General features: G+C 41.2%; 1 protein-coding gene across 1 annotated transcript in view; it reads left to right on the top strand.

The window, feature by feature from the left end:
* The window catches only part of PCDH15 (protocadherin related 15), a gene marked incomplete at its 5' end in the record, with an annotated part of 280,224 nt that overhangs the window by 249,599 nt on the left and 9,961 nt on the right, over nucleotides 1–20,664 (top strand). The window contains 3 exons of the mRNA XM_080347717.1: nucleotides 3,631–3,807; nucleotides 8,663–8,881; nucleotides 11,783–11,893. Of these exons, the coding sequence (XP_080203843.1) occupies nucleotides 3,631–3,807; nucleotides 8,663–8,881; nucleotides 11,783–11,893 (507 nt within the window). The remainder of the gene's footprint in view (nucleotides 1–3,630; nucleotides 3,808–8,662; nucleotides 8,882–11,782; nucleotides 11,894–20,664) is intronic.

The following is a 20,664-nucleotide window of genomic DNA, read 5'->3' as shown; positions in this document are numbered from 1 at the left end:
AAGTAAGTATAAAGACATCATTGTCTCTTGGTTGTTTTCTAAATACTGTAGATGTTATTATATGCAGAGTACATCGGCTTAGTGGTGCATCTTCCTGCTAGATACATGCCTTGTGTATGGTGTAGAAGTAGAAATCATCCTTGTCAAAAGGCTGTTTCACAAAGCCAGGAATCTAGTCTTCAACACTTGTAGCTCTGAAAGCCCTGAAAGAATGGATTCTCTTTTGTCTTTCTTAAAATAGTTTTCCATGCTCCAAAAACACAGCAGGCTATCAAATTACTAGAGAAAGGAAACTTTTTTTCCTTATTGAATTTTCTGCTAAGAAAATTGTGCAGTTAATTAAACTCAGGTACTAGTGGGGGTCTAAACTATTCTGCAAATGGAATAGTCTGTTTTGGTTGTGTGCTGATTCAGAGGATGTGCACGCAACCTCGCAATTCAGCTCGAGAGTATAAAACCCGTGGAACGTGTCAGTACTCTTGGTTCATGTCGTGCATCTTCTCTGCCAGGAACAACAGAGGGTCGTTAAACCTCACTGCTGACTTACCGAGTCTCACACCATGACTGTCAGTCTAGTTGAGCTGCTGTTGCGCTGGGCTGATTCCCCATCTCCTATTTTGAGGTGAATTAACTTCCACAGTAGCGTCGAAAGAAGCTTCCAAGCGGTCCTGTGCATCTTTCCCAGTAGCAGAATCTCTCCCATGCTGGGGCAAACCAACATACCTGTAGGTTTTTTGCCCTTCCATTTCTTTTGCACCTAAGATGGGGAAAAAAAAAATCTCTGAGTTTTGAGGATATTTAGGGCCACATTATGTCCTCAGTGACAGTGAAAACCCGCATGTCATTCATTTCATTTCACTGGCGTCACCAACGGGAATTTGGAAAGCGACGGTCATGAAGACACTGGGAGGCGTTTCTGTTGGTTCCGTTCTGTCTGTAGAGCTGGATGGAGATGGGGCAGCTGGAAAGTTTCATCGCCTGTCACGTTCCTGGTTCTGCCGCTCACAACACCGCTGTTGGCAGGACGGTCATTACCCTCATTGTATTAACAAGTGACAGACTAATTTTAAGCTACCTTTTGCTGATAGACAGTGGCACTGCAGATGCTATTGTTACAGTAGACATTTTAAAAACTCATTCTTGTGAGTATTACCTACAATCAGGTGGCCACTTCCAGTAGAGTTTTAAAACACTAAAGTCTTTTCAGCATCACAAGTTCAGCTGAATGACTTTTGAAATAACTCTGTGGGGAAGTGCCCTATTTTTCAGTGCATTCTTTAATCACTACTTTTCAGCCTTCAGTGCATTTTTATTATATATTTCAGCCTAAACATGCAATTTGTGTGTTTCAGATGAAATATTACTGTCGGTTCCACGATACTTGGGTATTTCTTGCAATGTCAGTTAAAACCAATAGCTGCAATATACCTGTTTCTCATAGTCAGAAAGTAGCATGCTCTGCGTTCTTCAATTTTAATCATGTTTTAGACAAAGCTACTCTCAAAGACAATGAATCCCAGCAGAAGCCGTGCCAGGAGTGTCTGAGAAAAGGTAATGTTGTTATCAGTTCTGCTAAAAGTGTCCCAGCATTATAACCTTCCAACCATACAGGGTGTTTCTGTCTCTTGGGTGAAATAGTTCTGTGCAAGGAGTCAAAAGCATCCCCCCTGCAGCACCAGAAGATGGTTAGAGTTTCTTTGTGTCACCTTCACATAGTGTTTGGAGGTTCTTTTATAATAATCTGCATATCCCAGGTTAGTTGTGTCGTGTTTTACCTGGGAGAATTACTGTCTCTGTGGTTCCGTGCATGCCAGAAGCGGAGATGAGTGGAGTTTAGTGATCTGCAAACAGCAGCAGTGCTTGTTTAGAGGACGCCAGTCAACAGCAATGTGTCAGACAACCTGTATTTTTATTTTCCCTACAATAATGGCTCTGCTCTAATATTCACTGCTGGGCTGCGACCTGAGTCTGACAGATGTGGATTTTTCAAAATCTTACAGAAAAGCTCCTATTTTTCAGGCATGCTAAACTGTCACACAAAGAGTGGAGAAACTGGATGGCGAAATGTGAATCACCTGTCTTGAAAAATTGTGAGATGGTGATACTGCTTTGACAACATTACTTTCCTTTAGAAATCTTGTGGCAGGAAAAACACAACAGCAAAATATAACCTCAGCAACTGCAAAAGATTTTGTTTAAAACAAGTGACTTCTTAACGTCATTGATGTCCCTTTTTCTGAGATGTTTTCCTCTGCACCCTAGTGCATCCTTGAGACATCAAGCAGCGTGTTCCCTCTTGTTCCCTTGCTCTTCCCTCCTACCTCAGCTATTGCTTTTTGATTTGATATTCTGATCACATAAATTAGCATGGAAACTGTAGAAAAATATGAGATATTGAATTTAGAACAGAATTGCATACTAAGATGTCTGTGGATATTCATTTAAAAAAAAAATCAGTAATAAAGAAAATTGATCAAATGACAATAATAAAATCACCAGTAACTGTCATCTTGTGCAATAAATGTTAATGCCTCAGAGCTGCATTTATCTCATGTATTGACACACTGCGATTCGTACACATTTCCGCACAGTGTGCTCTGGCAGCACGAGATGAATCCTTCTCTTTGCAAAAACAGCACCTTTGGTTTGGTTTATTGTTGTTATGCTCTGGTTATCTCAGGTGTAGCAGCCGCTGAATTCTATCAACCTCTCTTTCTTCTGCTTGGAGAACTTCTGCAGTGTATTTTCTTTTTTTCCTGTAGTAAATGCATCAGCTCGGTATTCCAACTTTCTTATGGCTGTAAAACTTGCTCCTGCCTTTCAGAGTAGCAGGTGTTCTGTTACCTGATACGTTGTGCTGCATTGGAGGACCAGATGAAATATCCCACCAAAACCAGTACTTGTTTCCGTGGGTGAAAATTTATCGTATGCACCTTGCGTAAGGCTGGAATTGAAGAGCTGTGAAATCGTGCAGCTTAATAAAAGGATGACAGGAGGTTTTGTCTGAAATATGGATGGTGTTTCCCATGAGCCATTTAAAACTCAACTGATGTCATAAATATAAAGAGCTAGACTTAAGGACACTATCTCTGGTGACCTCTCCTAACACTGCTAAGCTTTTCCCAAGAGCTCAGCATTTCAGAGGTTGTATTGGAGCAGAGATTTTTTTTAAAAATGCTGTGAAGGTCACCATCCTTCCAAACCGGTGAGTTTTGTCTGTTAGTATCTCGTTTGCGCTGTTGTCAGTCTTGATCACAGAATCCCAGAATGTGAGGGGTTGGAAGGGAAGTGGAAAGCTCATCCAGTGCAATCCCCCCATGGAGCAGGAACACCCAGATGAGGTTACACAGGAAGGTGTCCAGGCGGGTTGGAATGTCTGCACAGAAGGAGACTCCACAACCCCCCTGGGCAGCCTGGGCCAGGCTCTGCCACCCTCACTGGGAAGAAGTTGCTTCTCAAATTTAAGTGGAACTTCTTGTGTTCCAGTTTGCACCCATTGCGCCTTGTCCTATCACTGGTTGTCACCGACAAGAGCCTGGCTCCATCCTCCTGACACTCACCCTTTAGATATTTGTAAACATTATCAGCACAAATAAGTCACTGCAGCTTTCTGGCTCCATCTCATTTCAGAATTTTGGAACGCTATGTCCAAGATCAGATTCCTGGTGCGACGGTCGTGGTGGAATCCATCGGTGCGCGGAGGTTTGGGGATGGGTACTCTGAAGAGGATTACACCAAGTCTGACCTCATGGTCTACGCGATTGACCCTCAAACAAACAGAGCTATAATGAGGAACGAACTTTTTAAGTAAGTATAATTATTTGTTGCTCTTTCCATATTTCCATGGACTGTTTTGAAGCCTGTTGGTCTGTGTCTGTTAGCAAGTGGTTCAGCACAACAGGAACAGAACAATCCGTGGACGCGGTTGGTGTGTGTCCCTACTCCTGTTCCCCCGTGCAGGTTGGGAGTTCACAGCTTTGCTGGGTTTGGTCCATTCCCCTGAGCTGAGTGGCTCCAGTACGCATCATTTAGACATTGTCACCGTGAGAGGTCACAATACGTTGGGTCCATCCTGTGGAGGAGCTTCCAGTTTAAATTCCTTGAAAGGAATTGATTTCTGTGTACCCAGATACTGCTTTGAGCTCCAGCCAAGGGCTCTGGCGCTCCAGTCATCAACCTTGAGGCTTTCTGCAGTTTCCACTTGGAGCACATTATCTCTTTTTTCTTTTTTTGTGGAAACCAAAGGACAAGAAGAAAGGGAAGGAGGAGGAGGAGAGGTGGGGTGTGAAGCTGGTCTGAAGCTTAGACCTAGGCCTGACCCAGGGGTATTGGTGACGCAGGGTATTGGTGCTCCCAGGGGGCTGAGCACAGATCAGCTGCTAGAGAATTGTCTCTTCTTGTAAAGCAGTTCCCATCTTTTGGGGTTTTGCATGTGTTTCACCTTTGTGTTTGCTTTTTATCTTGGTGAAGACCAGACCAACCTGTTCCATGATGGTATAAAGCAGCCTGTCAGTCCACAGCCTAAAAAGCTAATGACTGTAAGCCATCTCGGTGGACTGGGATTGAAAAAGGGCTTGTTCTCCCCAGCTCTTAATTTGGTCCAGGTGAATTATAGCATGCTAAAGCGCTGCATATATTCAGAGTTTATAGGTTGGAAAAGATCACTGTCATCAGTCTGTCCTAGTATAATAAAGACCATGGGAACTCCCCAAATTAATTCTGCTTTGAGCCTGTCATTCAGTAAAAAACTGCTCAAGAAAATCCAGTGAACTACAACCTTGTGTTATTATTGCAGGGTAATTATTTTTACTGTCAAAAATTAGGCCTTTTCTATCTATTTTTTTTTTAATTTGTCTAGATTTAGTCATAGAGTTTTATTATAACTTCGGGTGCTAGACTGAAGTATCCAATTGGTGCTCTTCATTTCTGGTTCCCACCAAAGTTTAGGCCTACGATCACATCATGCTCTTAATTTTTTAATTCCTAGACCTCTGTGCTCTTTTTTTTTAATGTTTTAATTCTTTTCATCACTTATAGTCTTCCTTGAACCCCCTCCAGTCTTCCAGCATCATTTTTGGAACTAGGAATATAAGCATCAACTGTGGTTTAGCAGCAGTAGCTTTCAGCATGGTGGCAATCCGGCCTCTTTCCTTCTTGTGGCCAGTTTTTGTTCTTTGGTGCTCTCCAGGTTCAGAAAATGTATATGGCCATGTGGACAGCTGAAAATTCTGACACCCTTTAATTCCTCCCTTTGGAAAGCTCTCTGCAAATCTGCTGTTATTGGTATATGAAAGTGAGTTGGTATCCATGTGTGGAGGCAGTTGGCTCTTTCAACTCCACGAAAATAATCCTCTTCTGGTGCAGGCTCTCTTCATGGGCAGAAAATGTGTCCCCCTTCATTTTGGTGCCCTTCGAAAATATCAGTGTCTTTTTGGGGATGACTGTGTGTCCAGTGAAATACATAGAATATAATAAAGAGCGGTTAAAAATCAGTTTTTCAAATATGAAGGGAAGGTTATTTATTTGCCCAGTGTGCAAATGAGTGAGGTGTCAGCTTAGAAGCAACATCATTAAAATGCTCCATGTGCCTGCATACGCAGCTTTTATTTTTTCTCCCCTCTTTTCTCTCTTCAAAAGCTTTTAAATATTTAAATCAGCAAAATCCCAGGGAATGCTTTGCTGGCTTTAGGGTAGAGGTGAGTAAGTGTCAGCTTAGTAAAGGAAGGAGAAAAATGAGAGTTTTGTAGCTTGACTTCAGAAGTTAACTTTTTGCTAACAAGTGGGTGAACTTCAAGAGATTTGGTTCAGCTCAGGTGTTTACTCAAATCTAAAAAGAAATCCCTTCTGTGAGAATCTTTGCTGGAGCTTTGATCTTCAGAGGGATGGCTCAATGTCACAGGACACAGCAGTGACAGTTGTCCCCTCATTGGGAAGTGACTGCCAAGAGTCACAACCACACTGTGCCAGCCAGGAATCTGTTCCGGATCCTCACACAGCAGCGATCAGGAGGAGGAAAGAATCATTTAATAAACTGAATATGATGCAAGAAAGGTCAGAAAGTCAAAAAGAGATAGAACCTCCCATTTGAAAAACTTAAGTAGCAATAAGAAATACAAATTGTGCCAAGTGTTCAAAAATGTCAGGGTTTATGGAGAAGAGAGCTGTACCAACAGCCCAGGTTTAGATACTTGTGGCTTTTCTTAAATGAGCTTTTTGGAAACACCCTGTTGTGTTTCTGCTTGTGAAGATGTAGCAGAGGCCCTGACTGCAACAGAGTTTTTGTTAAACCTGTCACCCTTTGGAAACAATTATCTGTGAAGGTTCATACCTTCCCTTGAGACTGTTATGACTGATTACCTGACATTTTTATTGTTCAGGAATCTCTGGTTACCCCAAAAAACGGGTCTGAATCTGTGCTTTGTTGTTTCCTCCCTCCACCACAAACTCCTAAAAGACATTGAGGCCACTTAGATAATTTTACAGACTGAAACGATCAGCCTCGTTTTTGTCTTTTATATGAAAGAGGATTTGATTTATTGGAGCATAAAAAACAGTTGAATCCAGAAAATTCTGCTGCATATATTAAGTGGAAACTTTCCACCATTAAAAAGAAAATGCTTACCGTGTCTGAATCTTCTGCTCACTGTGTCATGTTTCATCATGGAGTAAATGTGCACAGTTGAGTTATGAACCCATTAAAATAGGGTTTGTCAAGAAAATGCTAACAGAATTTTAACTGGGAGATTGTTAAAATCCTCCAGAGATGTAATGCTGTCCTACCTGAGTGCTTTTGCCAATGCAAAGGACATGCAACATGCACCAGTGACATCTAGTGTGCAGCAGATAATTACAGCTCCCTTCGCACTCACTTTATGCCGTGTGAACCATCATTGCAGGTCTTGGAGCTGTGAAAAGGGATTTTTGCTCAAATACCCAGAAAATGTTTTGCAGAGGAAATCAAGGAATTGTGAACATCAGCATAGCATACTAATAAAACGGGAAATTATTCTTCAAAAGACCTTGGGTTGCTTTTTGTGAAAGTGTGTCTGTGAGTGAGCAGCCGCTGCTCTTCTTTTAAGTCAGTCTCGTGAAAGCGGCACCATCTCATCATCTGGGCTGAGTTCTTCCGCCTGTGCTGAGACCCGGCGGATCGTACACATGCAAGTCAGAGCACATTCTTAGAGTTCAAAAAAACAGGGGCAAACAATGCTAGGAGCGTCTATCAGTAAATTAATTAGAGAGGAAATCAGTTGCAAGAACTGAAGACCCTTGAAGAAATGCTCTTTTAGGAGCGTAATTTCTGTCTCACGATCAGACTAAGGAAATAAAAGGATTTATGTTTGGCTACCTGTCTTTAAAGTACCAAGGATCAGATCTGATCCTGAACCTCCTCCACTGCATCTGCCTTGTCAGGGGCTGTTTCTGTCCTGGGCTTGGTGACTGTTGTTCCAGGTTCCTCTGGCAGGTGGTGTGTGTTATTCCAGGTTACAAGCAGTGACAGCAGGACCTGGTCCTGCTTAGCCTGGGTTAAGCCTAGGACCCAACTCTGGCTTAACAGGGTGCCCTGTAGGCCAACTTGAAACCAGGGCTTTTCTGAAAGCTGTGTAGATAGACAGACTGTAGTTCCTGCTAGTTAGACTGTAGTTACTACTAGTCAAGATTGTTCTGGTATCTGATGGTGTGTGGAGAATCCCTGAAGTTTGAACTACAGTTTATTATCAGCATTTAGTGCTTTTCCTCATAGAAGAGGTGGGAAACTCCGTAAGAAATGGCCTGCATCTTCTCAAAACAAAAAGAAAAAGAGGCAGTTTACAGCAATTCCATCTGTCATCTTGTGTGACCTTCAATTTGACTTTAAGGAAAGGAGTACAGATGATGTAGCATTTTCTAAAATGTTATTGTTTTCCTTGTTACAATTCTCCCAGTCTCTCAGGAGTGTTGCTACAGACGCCACCCCAAAATTGCCATGATGGAACAATGCTGTCACATAGTCTAAAGCCAGTCAATAAACTCCCTCAGCACCGTGACAAACATTGAGAGGACACAGGAAAAGTCTTACTCAAATAATTTGCTCTGTAGTACCAGCACTGCAATCTAAGAAAAGAGAGACATGGAGACTAACTAGACCGAGCAGATGTGAGAATGAGGCTCACAATTGATGCAGCTGGGGTGAGTGGGCATTAATAAGAGCATAGTTTTCCAAATCCCTTTTCTTTTTAATATTGAAAGGGAAGTTAAAAGGGAACAAAGTGTAGGCTATCCCTCCAGCTGAAGAATTTCCCTGAGAAGCTGAAGAAAGTCCTCTAAAAATTACCACTTTTAGGGTAGCATAAAGTTGAACTTTAGGCCAAGGTGGTCTTTAGGGATGTGTGCAGGAGGGTTAGTTGATCCTCTGCAACAGCCCACTGAAGGAAAAAGCACAAAGCAAGCCATTTGCCATGCTCCTCTCAATGGCACGGAGAACTTTTTGCTCCTAGAAATAGGATAAGCTTCAGTTCACCTTCCCTCTTAAGTCTTTAAACTGTGTTCTGGTATTAAGTGCATCGGAGTTATCACTGATACAGGGATTATGGGGAATTACATAGTTTTTAACCCAACTCCGCAGTAATTCAGCCACGGTTAATGAACTCAGCTGTAATTGTTTCCTTTCGTGATGTTGCAGGTTCCTGGATGGCAAACTGCTGGATATCAACAAGGAGTTCCAGCCCTACCTGGGGCAGGGGGGGCGCATCCTGGAGATCCGCACCCCCGACGTGGTGGCCAACGTGAAGAAGCAGGCACAGGCCGTGGGCTACACGGAAGGCGCGTTACTCGCTCTGGCTGTCATCATCATCCTTTGCTGCATGCCGGCTATTTTGATTGTTATGGTCAGCTACAGGCAGTAAGTACTCCTCCTCCTCGTGTGGTAGCAATGTTGTAGTAGGGATGCTGCATTTCTTAGCAGAACTGCTTTGAAAGTTATGCTTGATTGCAAGGAAATTATTTTCGTCTCAGTGCAAAGAGTCAGTCAGTGGTTGATTTGGGCTCTGCTTGAGAAGAGAAAATGCACAGAAACTGCATCTTGCTGTAGCTAAAGTTGTGGTGCAGTAATTGTTTTAGAGTATGTGCCAAAACACAAGATGAAAAGCCAGATGCTTGAAATGCAAGTGGAGATCCAGAGCCATGCCAAAAAAAGAAAAAAAAATAGAGAAAAAAGGTGCTGTTTCAATAAATAAATCAAAAATCCAAGTGCCTAGCTCAGGCAAAATAAGAGGACTTAACTTTTTTTATTTGAATCTTGAAATATTCAGTTATTTTTTTTCCTAGCTGTATGCTTCTTGGTTGCAAATGTTTCACAAAGAATTGATTTTGTGCCATTTTAGCACTATCTAAAGCAGCATACACCAGAGAGAACCTTCTTGATACTTCCACTCCTCTCACAGACACAAGAGGTTTAAGTAATTGGGCTAATAGACTAATGAAAGGATCAACATCACTAACAAGTTCCTCTCAACTAAGCCTTTTCAGGTACACTCATATTTACAATCAGTGCGTTTGCGCTTAAAGGCTGTAGATATATTCTTTAATTTCTTATGAAATATTTCTTACCTCACATGCAACAAATTAGCAATTGTCTGTAAAACCCGCTACTAGTGAAACACTGCCGAACCATTTCAACCTCCAATTAGTTTGTTGTTGTTATCTGAACTGCCTGATTCTTTAAGAAATTTAGTCGTACTGCTTTTCCTTGACATCTGTTAGATTATCAGAAGATTATCAATCTCTTTTAAGATCTTTCAGGAGTCTGTCTAAATTCATTTCATCACAAAATCACATTTCAGTTGTCTAGAATTATGACTTGGAATTGGATTTATAGCAAACCAGTGTGCATAAATTATACTTACATGAAAAATGTATCACTGAAGAGTGCCAAAGAAAATAAAGGGCATTTTAGTGTTAATATCAAAACCAAAAGCTATCCTGAGCCTTATGGTTTGTTTTTGCATTACAGCACCTTTTTTCTCATTTTCAAAAGGAGTTTTGGTGTTTTTCCTGGTAACATTCTGGCAGAGCAGGTGCTGCAGCCTCTGAGATTATCCCAGGATAAATATAACTGGCATACAGCACATATCATAGAAATGTCAAGATTTTCTCAATCTTAAAACTTTTTGTGTGCTTTCCAGAGCACTGAGCAGCGTACTGATTCTTGCAAAATAATAGTTACTGAAAACTCTTTTAATTTATAAAATATCACTGTCGAAGTGCAGCTCAGTGCCTACATTTCTGACTTGTAAACAAGCCAGAAACTATCATTATTCTCTTCTATTAAACAGTGTCTTTGAAATACACTATCCCGTACAACCCCATAAGGTAACTATAAATAATGTATTACGCACTAATCACAGAAGACTGGTATCTTCTAAATAGCAACCAAAATAATACTCACTCCCTGTTGAAGATATTTTCTGTAGCATTCTTGAAACATGTTAAAATGAGACAACAGTTCTAAAAACGCATCCCAAGTAGCCCACCTGTTAAAGCCATCTCACGAGGTCTCTTCGTGTTTTCACGTCTGACTTTTCTGGGTGAGTGGCGGGGAGTTGTTTTTGGGAATCTCAAAGCAGTTTTCCCTGCTGTAATCCATGTTTATGCTGACTACAAAATTGTTTCAAGAGTATCGCAAATAACAGTTAAACACTGTTCAGCTCTGGAAATTAGGATTCTTTAAACATGTCATTAATTCTGTAATTTTATGTGTGGAATAATTAAGTAGGATCTAGTTTATTACTCCTATTAGGCTCGCTGTTTAGAACAATTGTTGCAAACGGAATTCATTTAACCTTCATTTTTATTTCTTTATCTTTTTTGCATAACAAAACAGATTCAAAGAGTAAGTACTTATTTTCAGCTTTGTTTCTAACAGCTTTTATAGGAATACTGACAGCCTACCAGCCTTTTATTTTTAAGAAGGGGCATTTGGCATTCAGTAGGAGTTACCCCCTGTGCTCCAGCTCGTTCCTGAACAGCATATATGGCGAGGTTAAAAGTTACTTACGTGGCTACGCTATGTATTTTATTACTGCATGTTAGTACACGCTAAAGGCACCCCAGTTCAGGACATTGCCTGTTTCCTGCAGAGATAAAAAGTCAGTATTTCCATGTGTGTGGTTTTCCTCAAGCAAGTGGCTGTCAGGCAGGAGTGACAAACTGATCAGGTATCGCTCACCCTCAAAACCAAAGCAATGGGGATCAGTCGTGTTACAGGGACCACAGGCTTGGCTTTCTAGACAGGAAACAGAAATTTGTCTCAGAGTGAATTTTCCCCTTAGGAAAACTGTTCATTGAGACAGAAATTTACCAGCCAACTCTAATGAGAAAGGAGTTGTAAGTGATAAGTTAAACTTTGCCAGAGACTTCTTTTGTGTTTAGATTTTGTGTTCTGAGTTTCTTGGCACTTGAATAAAGCTGGTGAGCTCACTGTCTCTGCTCTGAGCTCCGGGCAGCCAAAGCTCCTCAGGAGAGCAGGGCCAAATCAGCACATACCTTATTTCCTGGGAAACACCTGCTGCGTCAGGAGGTTTCTGTCCAGGGGGAGCCCTGGGATTCCACCAGGAGACAACAAATAACTGAGCTGAAAAAGCCAGAAAAAGATTTATCAGATTATTACTTTTCTTTAAAAAAGACAAAATGCAGGGATGTTTTGAAAACTGCGGGGTAAAATATAGAAAACTGTACATCTTGGCTATTAGGGTACAGAGTGTTTCTAATGACTATTTCTCCTTCCCTACGCCGCTCACCAAAGGCGACAGGCGGAATGCGCAAAGACTGCGAGAATCCAGATGGCTTTACCAGCAGGGAAACCAGCCGGCACTGCAGCCAATAACCTCTACGAAGAGCTTGGCGACAGCACCATGTAAGTATTTCGGTGATACATCAATGGAATTGTTCATGTCCGAAGCCGGGATTCACTTCCCAGGGATATCAGTTCACGCAGTTCATGTCCAGAAAGGCTTTTCTTCATGAAGGGGTTTTCCCTGGCTGCTCAAACATCCAGAAAATAAATAGGATAACTCTGTAAGGAGAGAAAAGCAATGTAACGTGTTAATGGAGATTTCTTTTCATGGGAGAATCTTGAACGGCTTCTAAGTTGGTAAAAAGCAGGGTATAACCAGATGGGTTTTCCCAAACGGGCCCTTGTTACCAAGGAGCCGGGACCCGGCTCCTTTAGCACCTTTGCAAATCCAGGCCCACGTGCCGCGGTTTGGAAAGCTGAGGGCTGAACACATCCCGTGAATTTGCTGCTCCAAAGTCATCATTTGCTATAATAAGAAATAATCTGCTGGGTAAAGTGGGGGGTTTGTTCTAAATTTGAAACTAAATATTGAAATCAAAGATGAAGGAGCTATCAAAACAGAACTGGCAGTTCAGCGAATGTATCTTTTACTTATTATATGCTTATAAAATAATAATATTGCAAAGATGCCAACATTTACATGCTGCTGTAAATCTGAAGTTTATGGGCTCCAACAACAATTTGGATCTCAGTATGAGAATATTAAAGCAGAGAACAGCCAATTAATATTTATATCATACCAGGGGGGTGTTGATAAGCTCGCCACACTTACTCATCACTGTTTATATTTAAAAACAAAATAACGCTGAAGAGCGTAAGGTGAATAATGTGTTTGAAGGCAAGTAGAGAGAGCTGCTGGTGATGCTGAGGCTTGCCCAACTTCTGCTCTATTCTCAAGCATTATTTGTTTTGCTCAGAAAGTTGTGATTTTACCAATGCTAAACCCAGAACAAGCTGCGTTGTGCTGGGTTTTTACCTGCACGTTTTTGTTTCGGTTTAGCGCTACAACATATAGGTGCAAAATTACAGATTTGCAACATTGACTCTAGAGGCTTAGATTTATGTTTATTTTGACTAACATAGTTTTCATTGCGCTAAAAAAGATGCCGTATTTGGAATATTTGCTCTCAGATGTTTTGCTTACAGCTAAAATAAACACACATCCATCACACTAAGGAACTGACTAAATATAAACCAGAAGAAGTCCTTACAAAATAAATTAATATCTGTAGGATTTTAAAAAAAATAACATGCTTTGATAAAAACAATTACAAAATATCTATTTTTTCCTGTAAAAATTTGATTTCAAGGCACTTAGGATATTATACTTTAGGAAATAGCTTTTATTAACATTTTTCATGAATTTTAGTACAGTATTTCCTGTCTTTAGTTATCCTAAGACAGTCATCTTTCATTTGCGGTCCTGCCTTGTGTCTCATTTTCTTAATTTGGTGTTTATAGCAAATGAAATGGAACTAAGCTCTTTAGTTTTAAATCTGCCTTGTCTCATAATTTTCATTTCTCTCTGTCTTTGGATACATAGGCATCAGTAAGTAAGCTCATTTCATTGTCTTAATATTTGTAGCTAGTAGAAACAGTAGTTAATTTTCCTTTCAGTAATTCCCATTAAACCTTGCAATCTGAAACTCATATTTTATTTGTCCATTGATTAAGCACAGGGAAGACATTTACTGTGAAGTTTCGATACTTCTGTGCTTCTTTATCCTTTTCTCGGAGAGATGAATTATGATTGCTGAACTTGAATGGTATTATTTCTAAAGCCAAATCATCCTACTACCTTAAAAAACCAAAATCAAACCTAAACCAAAACACCACTGTGTGCACAGAGGTTTCCTTTCAGTTCATGGATTTCACATCTCACAGCTGGATGCAAGGAAAATGCTTCTTGTCTGCTACATACAATTCCTTGCAAGGCAGGTATTTTTCTTTCAGTTTACAGAAATGTGCTTCAGAGTGGTGAGCTCATGTTTCACGGTGATTAAAATACCTGTACGTAACCAGATTGCAGGATAACCTCAACCTTGAGACGCGTCATGTGAATTACGGAAGGAACCGTGGAGCTTTGGAAATAATCAGTTCCAGTAGCAGAAAGGTTATGTCGTCTTGCATGAGCCTCCTACTGGAGGGTTTCCTTCAAGTTCAGAATCATTTATTTCTCTCGCTTCTAAACATATCGAGGGTGCTTGACCCACCTCAGAGTAAAGAAATAGTTTATTATTGGTGCGAAGTCAGTTATTTTTCAGGCAGTTCCATCGTGTCCGCCTTAGGTGGACAGGTTTTTGGAGAACTGTGCTTAGGGAGAGTTTATTCAGCGCTGTGAGCCTCGGTGCCTTCGCTGGGTGTTATCTGCAGCTGTGAGAGTGATCCCTGTGCTGGGATTGTTCTTGTCGCCTCTCTCGGGTCCCAGTGGCCGTGAGGATGCTGGAGTTTCTCTGTGTGGCTGAGCTCCCCGTCAAAACAACAGGCAACAGTTAGGAAGCAAATGTGTGTCATGACTAAATACAGGCCTTCGGGGACTTTTACATGTTAAATAACTTACAGGAGATTTAATCTCTCTTAATTGACTCCTATCCAGTATCTAGTTCTTTAAAATTCTCTTCTAGTTTTGCTGTGGAATATTTAACCACTCAAGGCTAAATTTCCATTAATTTAGAGTAGGTAATATTCTCTGAGATATGAAAATACAACACCAAAAGAGAGGGAGCAATCTGAGCAAGAGATCTAAACGTTCATCTTCCAGCATTCACGTAATCCTGTGAAAATGCAATTTTTCCCCTACTGCTTTGGTTAATAAAGCCTAATGCTTTTTTTAATATAAATTGTGAAGAATACAGCTCAAATTTTGTTAGAGATGACACTTAGAATTTTTAACTTGGAAGGTTAGTATGAAAATATTGGACAGCTTTAAGTCACTAAAAATGTTTTCTATGGTATTTTTTATTCTTGTGTGTGTGTAGAAGTCATTGCTACTCATGCTATACTTCAGCTGCAGTTGTATAACTGTGGAAAATAGGAATGTTTTAAGTGGAGCATTGAAAACGTGGAGTTCCAGAGGTAGTGAAGCTTTACGTGAATTGTACGGAAGTGCAATTCAGTCTTTATACCCCATTTCTACCATAATGTCCCCTTATGCCACCATATCCTCACTATAGCCTCTCTAACAGATACATTTAATATTTCAGAGAGCTTTTTCAGGCTGTTTTGTTGTTCTATTTAGGGGTTTTGGTTTTGCATCCCCATGCTAGACAGATGCCTGTTCAGTTGCAATAAATTTGTAAATGGCAGCAATGGAAACACATTTTGTTTCAGTCTCGTTGTTAACGAGGGTAACCTTCTCTTCGAAAAGACAAGAGCTTTGGTTTTAGTTCTATCTGATGTTGGCCAGTATCTTAAATTTGTCACAGATTGAGGAGAAATAAGTCTCTTCAGCCTCAGGTAAGCCTTATTTAAAATAGGGTTCTAAGGACACGCATTTCTAGCTGGCAGCTTGTGGATATGGATTTTGAAATACTATTTATCTTAAAATCTGTTCAGAAGTTTGTGGTATTACAAATATTTGAGGAGTGTAGGTTAATGAGGCACTTGGAGGTGCCAGATGAATTCCAGAAAATGGTGAGACCTCCTCCTCTGGGGGTAGAAATTCAATGTAGTCCAACTGCATTAACCAACTTGGGTTAACGTGGTGCAGAGGTGAAATCCAGACACAATGATATTTCTGCATCCGTATGTGCATCCGAAATGCAAGAACCAATGCCCTGCTTGGCAGTTCTTTATAAATCAGTCTCAGAAGGATGGTCTGAGTACAAAATGCATCTCAGCTGACTGGCTTCAGCTCCCGTTGGCCTATATATATATATATATATATATCTCTAAAAGTGAGTACTCTGTGAGGGCTGCGTGCCACAGTGCCACTGCCTTTTGAATGATGGAGACACAATTATACCTACATAGAGTATACATAGTATGAGTCTAGATTATCTTGTAGAGAAACAGTATCACATAACCAGGTAGTGTTGATGTTTTATGTCCCTGGCAGATAGGGTACAGTATTGACTGATATTTTTGAAATCTGGAGGTTTTTTTAAGAGGTTAAGATATTTTTGAACTGCTGAGTAGCTGAATACTTGTTTTAATTTTTCTTCCTCCTCAAGTCCTCTTCCCTTAAAGAAGATGCAGAAGTAAATGTCTTGCCCAGTAGTCTGGTAAACGTGGTCTTTCTGTTGGATAGTAGTAGTTTGCTAGAAGTAATTTATTTGCTCTGATTCATACCATAAGTTCTTTTTTTCTCTTTTCATAAGTATCTGTGTCCATGCATGTTTCCTCACATGTGATTATCTTCTTTTCTTTCAAGTCTTTTTCTTCTCTACCATTTCCAACAAAGCAGGGGAAAAAAGTCAGTCTTAGAAGAAGGAGACCGTCAGAGAGCTATAAGCACCTTTGCTTCCCGTGCTATTGCGGCTCACAAGCAATCTAATATCAATGGATCACTGAACAATAATCTCCCCAAATCTTCAAGTAACATTACTTTTTTATCTGATGAGAACCCATTAACCACTCAAAACCCGTTATATGTGGAGGGTGTCGCTCAAAGTCCCGCTGCTGCTGAGTTTCTACGGAAAAGAAGCGATGTGCTAGATACTCTTTCTCCTTCGAGCCTTGTCTTGGGAGACACCTCTTTGGGGGGCGGTCACCGCGCGTGGACGGTGCCAACTCACCTTAATAGGAGACACGCGCCTGGCTCTCTGAGCAGGCCAGTGGTCATGGACCCTGTTCAGTGGCAGCAGGAAAGACTCAAAGCAGAGAATGAAGGAACTGAAAATCAAGATGGTGCTGATATTAGCAGTCCGCTATTTCAAAAAATAAGTGGCCCCAAGTTAACTGTGAAAGAGAAGGCAAGACAGTTTGAGCAGCAGGCTTTGCAGGAGATGAAGCAAGTGAAGTCCCCTGATGTGAGATCCCTCCGATCGCCAACACCCAGCATCCGTTTCCAAGAAGGAGAGAACGTGCTAGAGCCGTCTCCTCAAAGTGTGGTTGCTTCTCCTCACCTTCGCTCTTCTCCTCACCTTCGCTCTTCTTCTCTGTCCTCTCCAACACCTTGTGCTGAAGTCATTGAAACAGAGGCCTCCACACTCCCCTCTGTCATCATCACTCACCATGACTATCCTGAAGAACCTTCTCCTCCACCAACTCGCAAACCAACTCCTCCATCTTTTAGGATAAAGAAATCAGTTTGCCAAAGTCTTCTGGCTCCTCAGCCCAAAGAAGTTACAGGAAGCATTCCAGATCCACCTAAAACTCCCCCACCCCCACCTCCGCTGTTGCCACCTCCACCACCCCCTCCCCCTCCATCCCCTCCTCTGTTGCCACCGCATCCTCCGCCTCTACCTGTAGCTCCTCTGTCTTCTTCTTCATCTCCTCTTAGCCCCCAGCACCCCTCCCCTGCCAAGCATTCCAAATCCCCTGCCAAACAGCCAGCTGTCCCACCGCCGGCCCCTGTGCCAGAGCCTCCTCCCCGCAGGGAGCTCAAAGGGATTCTTAAAAACATTCAGAATTTAGCAGCCATTGAAAAGTCTGTGGCCAACATGTACAGCCAAATAGACAAAAACCACGTTCTGCCCAAGCACGTTTCGAAGCTCAAGGCGGTTGCCACACCAGAGCCACCAGCTCCAGAAGCTGCGGCTGAGCACAACCAGCAGAACGGCAACTTGAGCTGCGTCGTGGAGGAGCTTGAGAAACGCTTTCCATCTCAGTCAACAGCACTGTGACAGTTTTGGTTGGATGTTTTCTGCATGTAACGTTTCGAGTGAGATGACTCTAATGCAGCACGTGGTATCTGCCTCAGACTCTCCAGAAATTCAGACTTTTTTCCCTTTCCCTGCTGTGTATCACTACTTCCTCGGTCCAAATCCCAAAATTGAGAGATACTGTCTTTCCTGTTCACTCGCCAATTTGTAATGTATAATATTTCTACAAGTTGTTCTCTCAGAGCTACATCTTTTTGTTCTGTGATGCTGGTTCTTAGTCTGTTTACAAAAAAATTCTTGGGGAAAAGTGTCCATTTTTACCCAAGTATCAGGCATAGACAGCAGAGCTTGATACCGCTGTACGTTCCGCAGCCTTTTGCTGTAGGTAATATCAGTACGCAGTGATTTTTCTGCAGCTGTAATTGGAATCTCTTGCTTTGCCCATAAAACGTACCACCTGGGAGGAATCTTACCATCAAATATGTGATGTCAAAGAAAGCAGCTCCTGGCAGCGAGCAGGCTCAGAACGAGCCGCGGTTCTTGCAGCAGCGCATCGGCGCATCCAGAGGGAGGTGACGCCGCGCTCCGCTCTGCTGGCAGTGCACTTGCAGCTCGCCTTCGCAGCTCTACGTCAGAAGGGTTTTCCCTGGATCTGTCAGTAAACCTGCTGCTCTTCCCCTGTTACCTACGTTCTGCCTTCCATTGCATTTTTTTATATCGTTAACAGCATGTTGAAAGTTTTTATTTTGTAAATTTCTTTCATGTACAAAGCATTTATTTGTTTTTTTTACTTTGCATGTGCATGTTGTTGCTGTCTCTCTCTTTAATTTTCATGCTAGTTTGCCATTAGCTTTACAGCTGAAACATCTCGCTTATCTTAAATGGTAATAAAGTCGTTCTGATTAGTGTCAACAAGTGAAGGTTTTTCAAGTACTTGTAAAAATCCATGTAATATGGATTTACTTACTGGCTTTTTTGCTCACAGTCATCTAAATTAGACCTTTACATTAAATATGTCCATGATAGTAAATTAGCTTGTCCTTTGGAAAATGGTAAGTAAAAGCAGTTTTGGCACTTAACTGAACACTAGTTTAGTTCAATGTGCAAATTTCCTTTTAGTCTTTTGCAAAAATGAAAAATATTCATGTTTAAAATGACAATTTTTGGCAGCTTATTGTGAAAGGCAGGTATGACATAATGAAGAAAAACTAAAACCCCAGTTCAGTATCAAATGATGTAATTCTGAGCAAAAAGGTAATTAACTGCTTATCAGACTGTGCAGAAATACTCAGCATTTCCATGGTGCTTGGCTTTTTCTCTTTTCTCCTTTTTGTTTTTTTTCCAATCTACAGTTAGGACATGTATGGATGCTTCAGTCGGAAACTGTTGAAGGTAGCTTCTCTTTCTTTGTCCCAGTGCCAAACTCCATGATCTCCATCACATGTTTCAATGATACATTAGAATTTTTCTTTGCTTAAAACTCTTGTTGGGCTAGATTGTAGTTCCGTGACGTGTACAGTAGCTACATGTGTGAGGGGAATGATTATTGATCACAGCATTTTTTTCCTGTAACAGAACCTGTTTAATTTACGAGATGCAGAATACCTGCCGATGAGGTGAAATTCTCCAACAGTGGCACTACGGCAGCACCAGCAGCAAATTGTCAAAGTTCAGCAGCTATTAGGAAGGGAAACTTAAGATTTAAGAGCCAGAAGCAGAAGATGACTTAGCCATGAACTCACTTCTGTGTGTCTGCCATGGTCCTGGCATGGGGACAGGGGACAGTGTGCAGAGATGAGTGGCACAAATTATTCTGCTTTTCACTCTTAAGTGGGTCAACCCTTAAGACAGATAATTGAATTTAAGTGATTTAAGTACCCAAATCCCACTTTAGAGCTTTTGTGAAGATGCTTTTGTGAAGCTCATGACATTCACCAGTGAAATACTAGACAAATATGACCTAATTTTGCAGTGTCTAGTTGCAGGTGTTTAGTAAACCATAGCATAAACTCCTGAGGTTCTATCCGGCTACCTTTGTTTGTGGCATTCCTTAAGCAGAAAGAATGGACATCACGCAGGAGCTTCCTTTTGAATATTTGGTGTCATGAGTCTCAGAAGAGTCTGGGGCAATCATGGTAATCAGCTCTTCACTAATGAGGAACAGCTGCTTTCTCATTCTGGAATCTTGAGTTGGAAAATTTACAAAGCCTGGTTTCATTGTGTCTGGAATTAATGCAACCTTTGTTCTTCTGGTGGTTTTTTAATAGCCTTTGTTAAAAAATCATCCTATTAGACTGGGAAAGAAAGTGTACCAATAGTTGTTTCCTATTGAGATATCTGGATGCTACTTCAGTTCTGCAGCACCACAAAGTATTACAACTCCTATAGTAGTTGGTAAGAAGTTGAGCATATATAAGCTTACTGACCCCTCTTCAGGCTGTCTGAACTGCAGGAAACATCCATTTTAAGAGTCAGGGCAACTGGATAAGTACCATCTGTAGTATTTGGGGTTTATGATGCTTTTAATATGAAAACAGATACAAAGTATGCAATGGGAAATGCCTGCTGGGGTGCCAGTAATTGGGAAAATTGATGCTTTAGGTAAATCACAGTTCCTATAACCTCTGTTAGCAACACAGACCTGTGCAAGGTTGGCACATTTTGTACATGTAAATTCATTCTTGTTTGATCTTTCACAGTACATGCCAGCAGTGTGTACTTCTTGTCAGAATAGATCCTTGTGCCGTATTGAGTGAACGTGGTTTTTTTTGTCTTTTGGGGGCTTTTTTTGCCTTACAGTCATGGCCACACAAAACTTTAAGAGAAGTATAAACATCTGTGAAAACACAGCGTGGTGCTACTTTTAAGAAAGTTGAATTCCAAATTTAATTAGAATTACTTATATTATACTGTTAATCTGCCATATAGTGACTAGTCGAGAGCAATTAAGCCTAATAGGCTTATTTAGGCTCTGTGCAACACAAGACCTTCTGTATCTAAAGATAGTTAAAGGCAAATGGAAGCTAAGCACAGTGTTCCTCGAGCAGGCGTCAAAAAGTCACACAT

This window comes from Nesoenas mayeri (genome assembly GCF_963082525.1).
Source record: "Nesoenas mayeri genome assembly, chromosome: 7".
In the NCBI taxonomy this organism is placed as follows: Eukaryota; Metazoa; Chordata; class Aves; order Columbiformes; family Columbidae; genus Nesoenas; species Nesoenas mayeri.
Note: the sequence above shows the minus strand (reverse complement) of the source record. Positions and strands in the feature narration are given on the sequence as shown.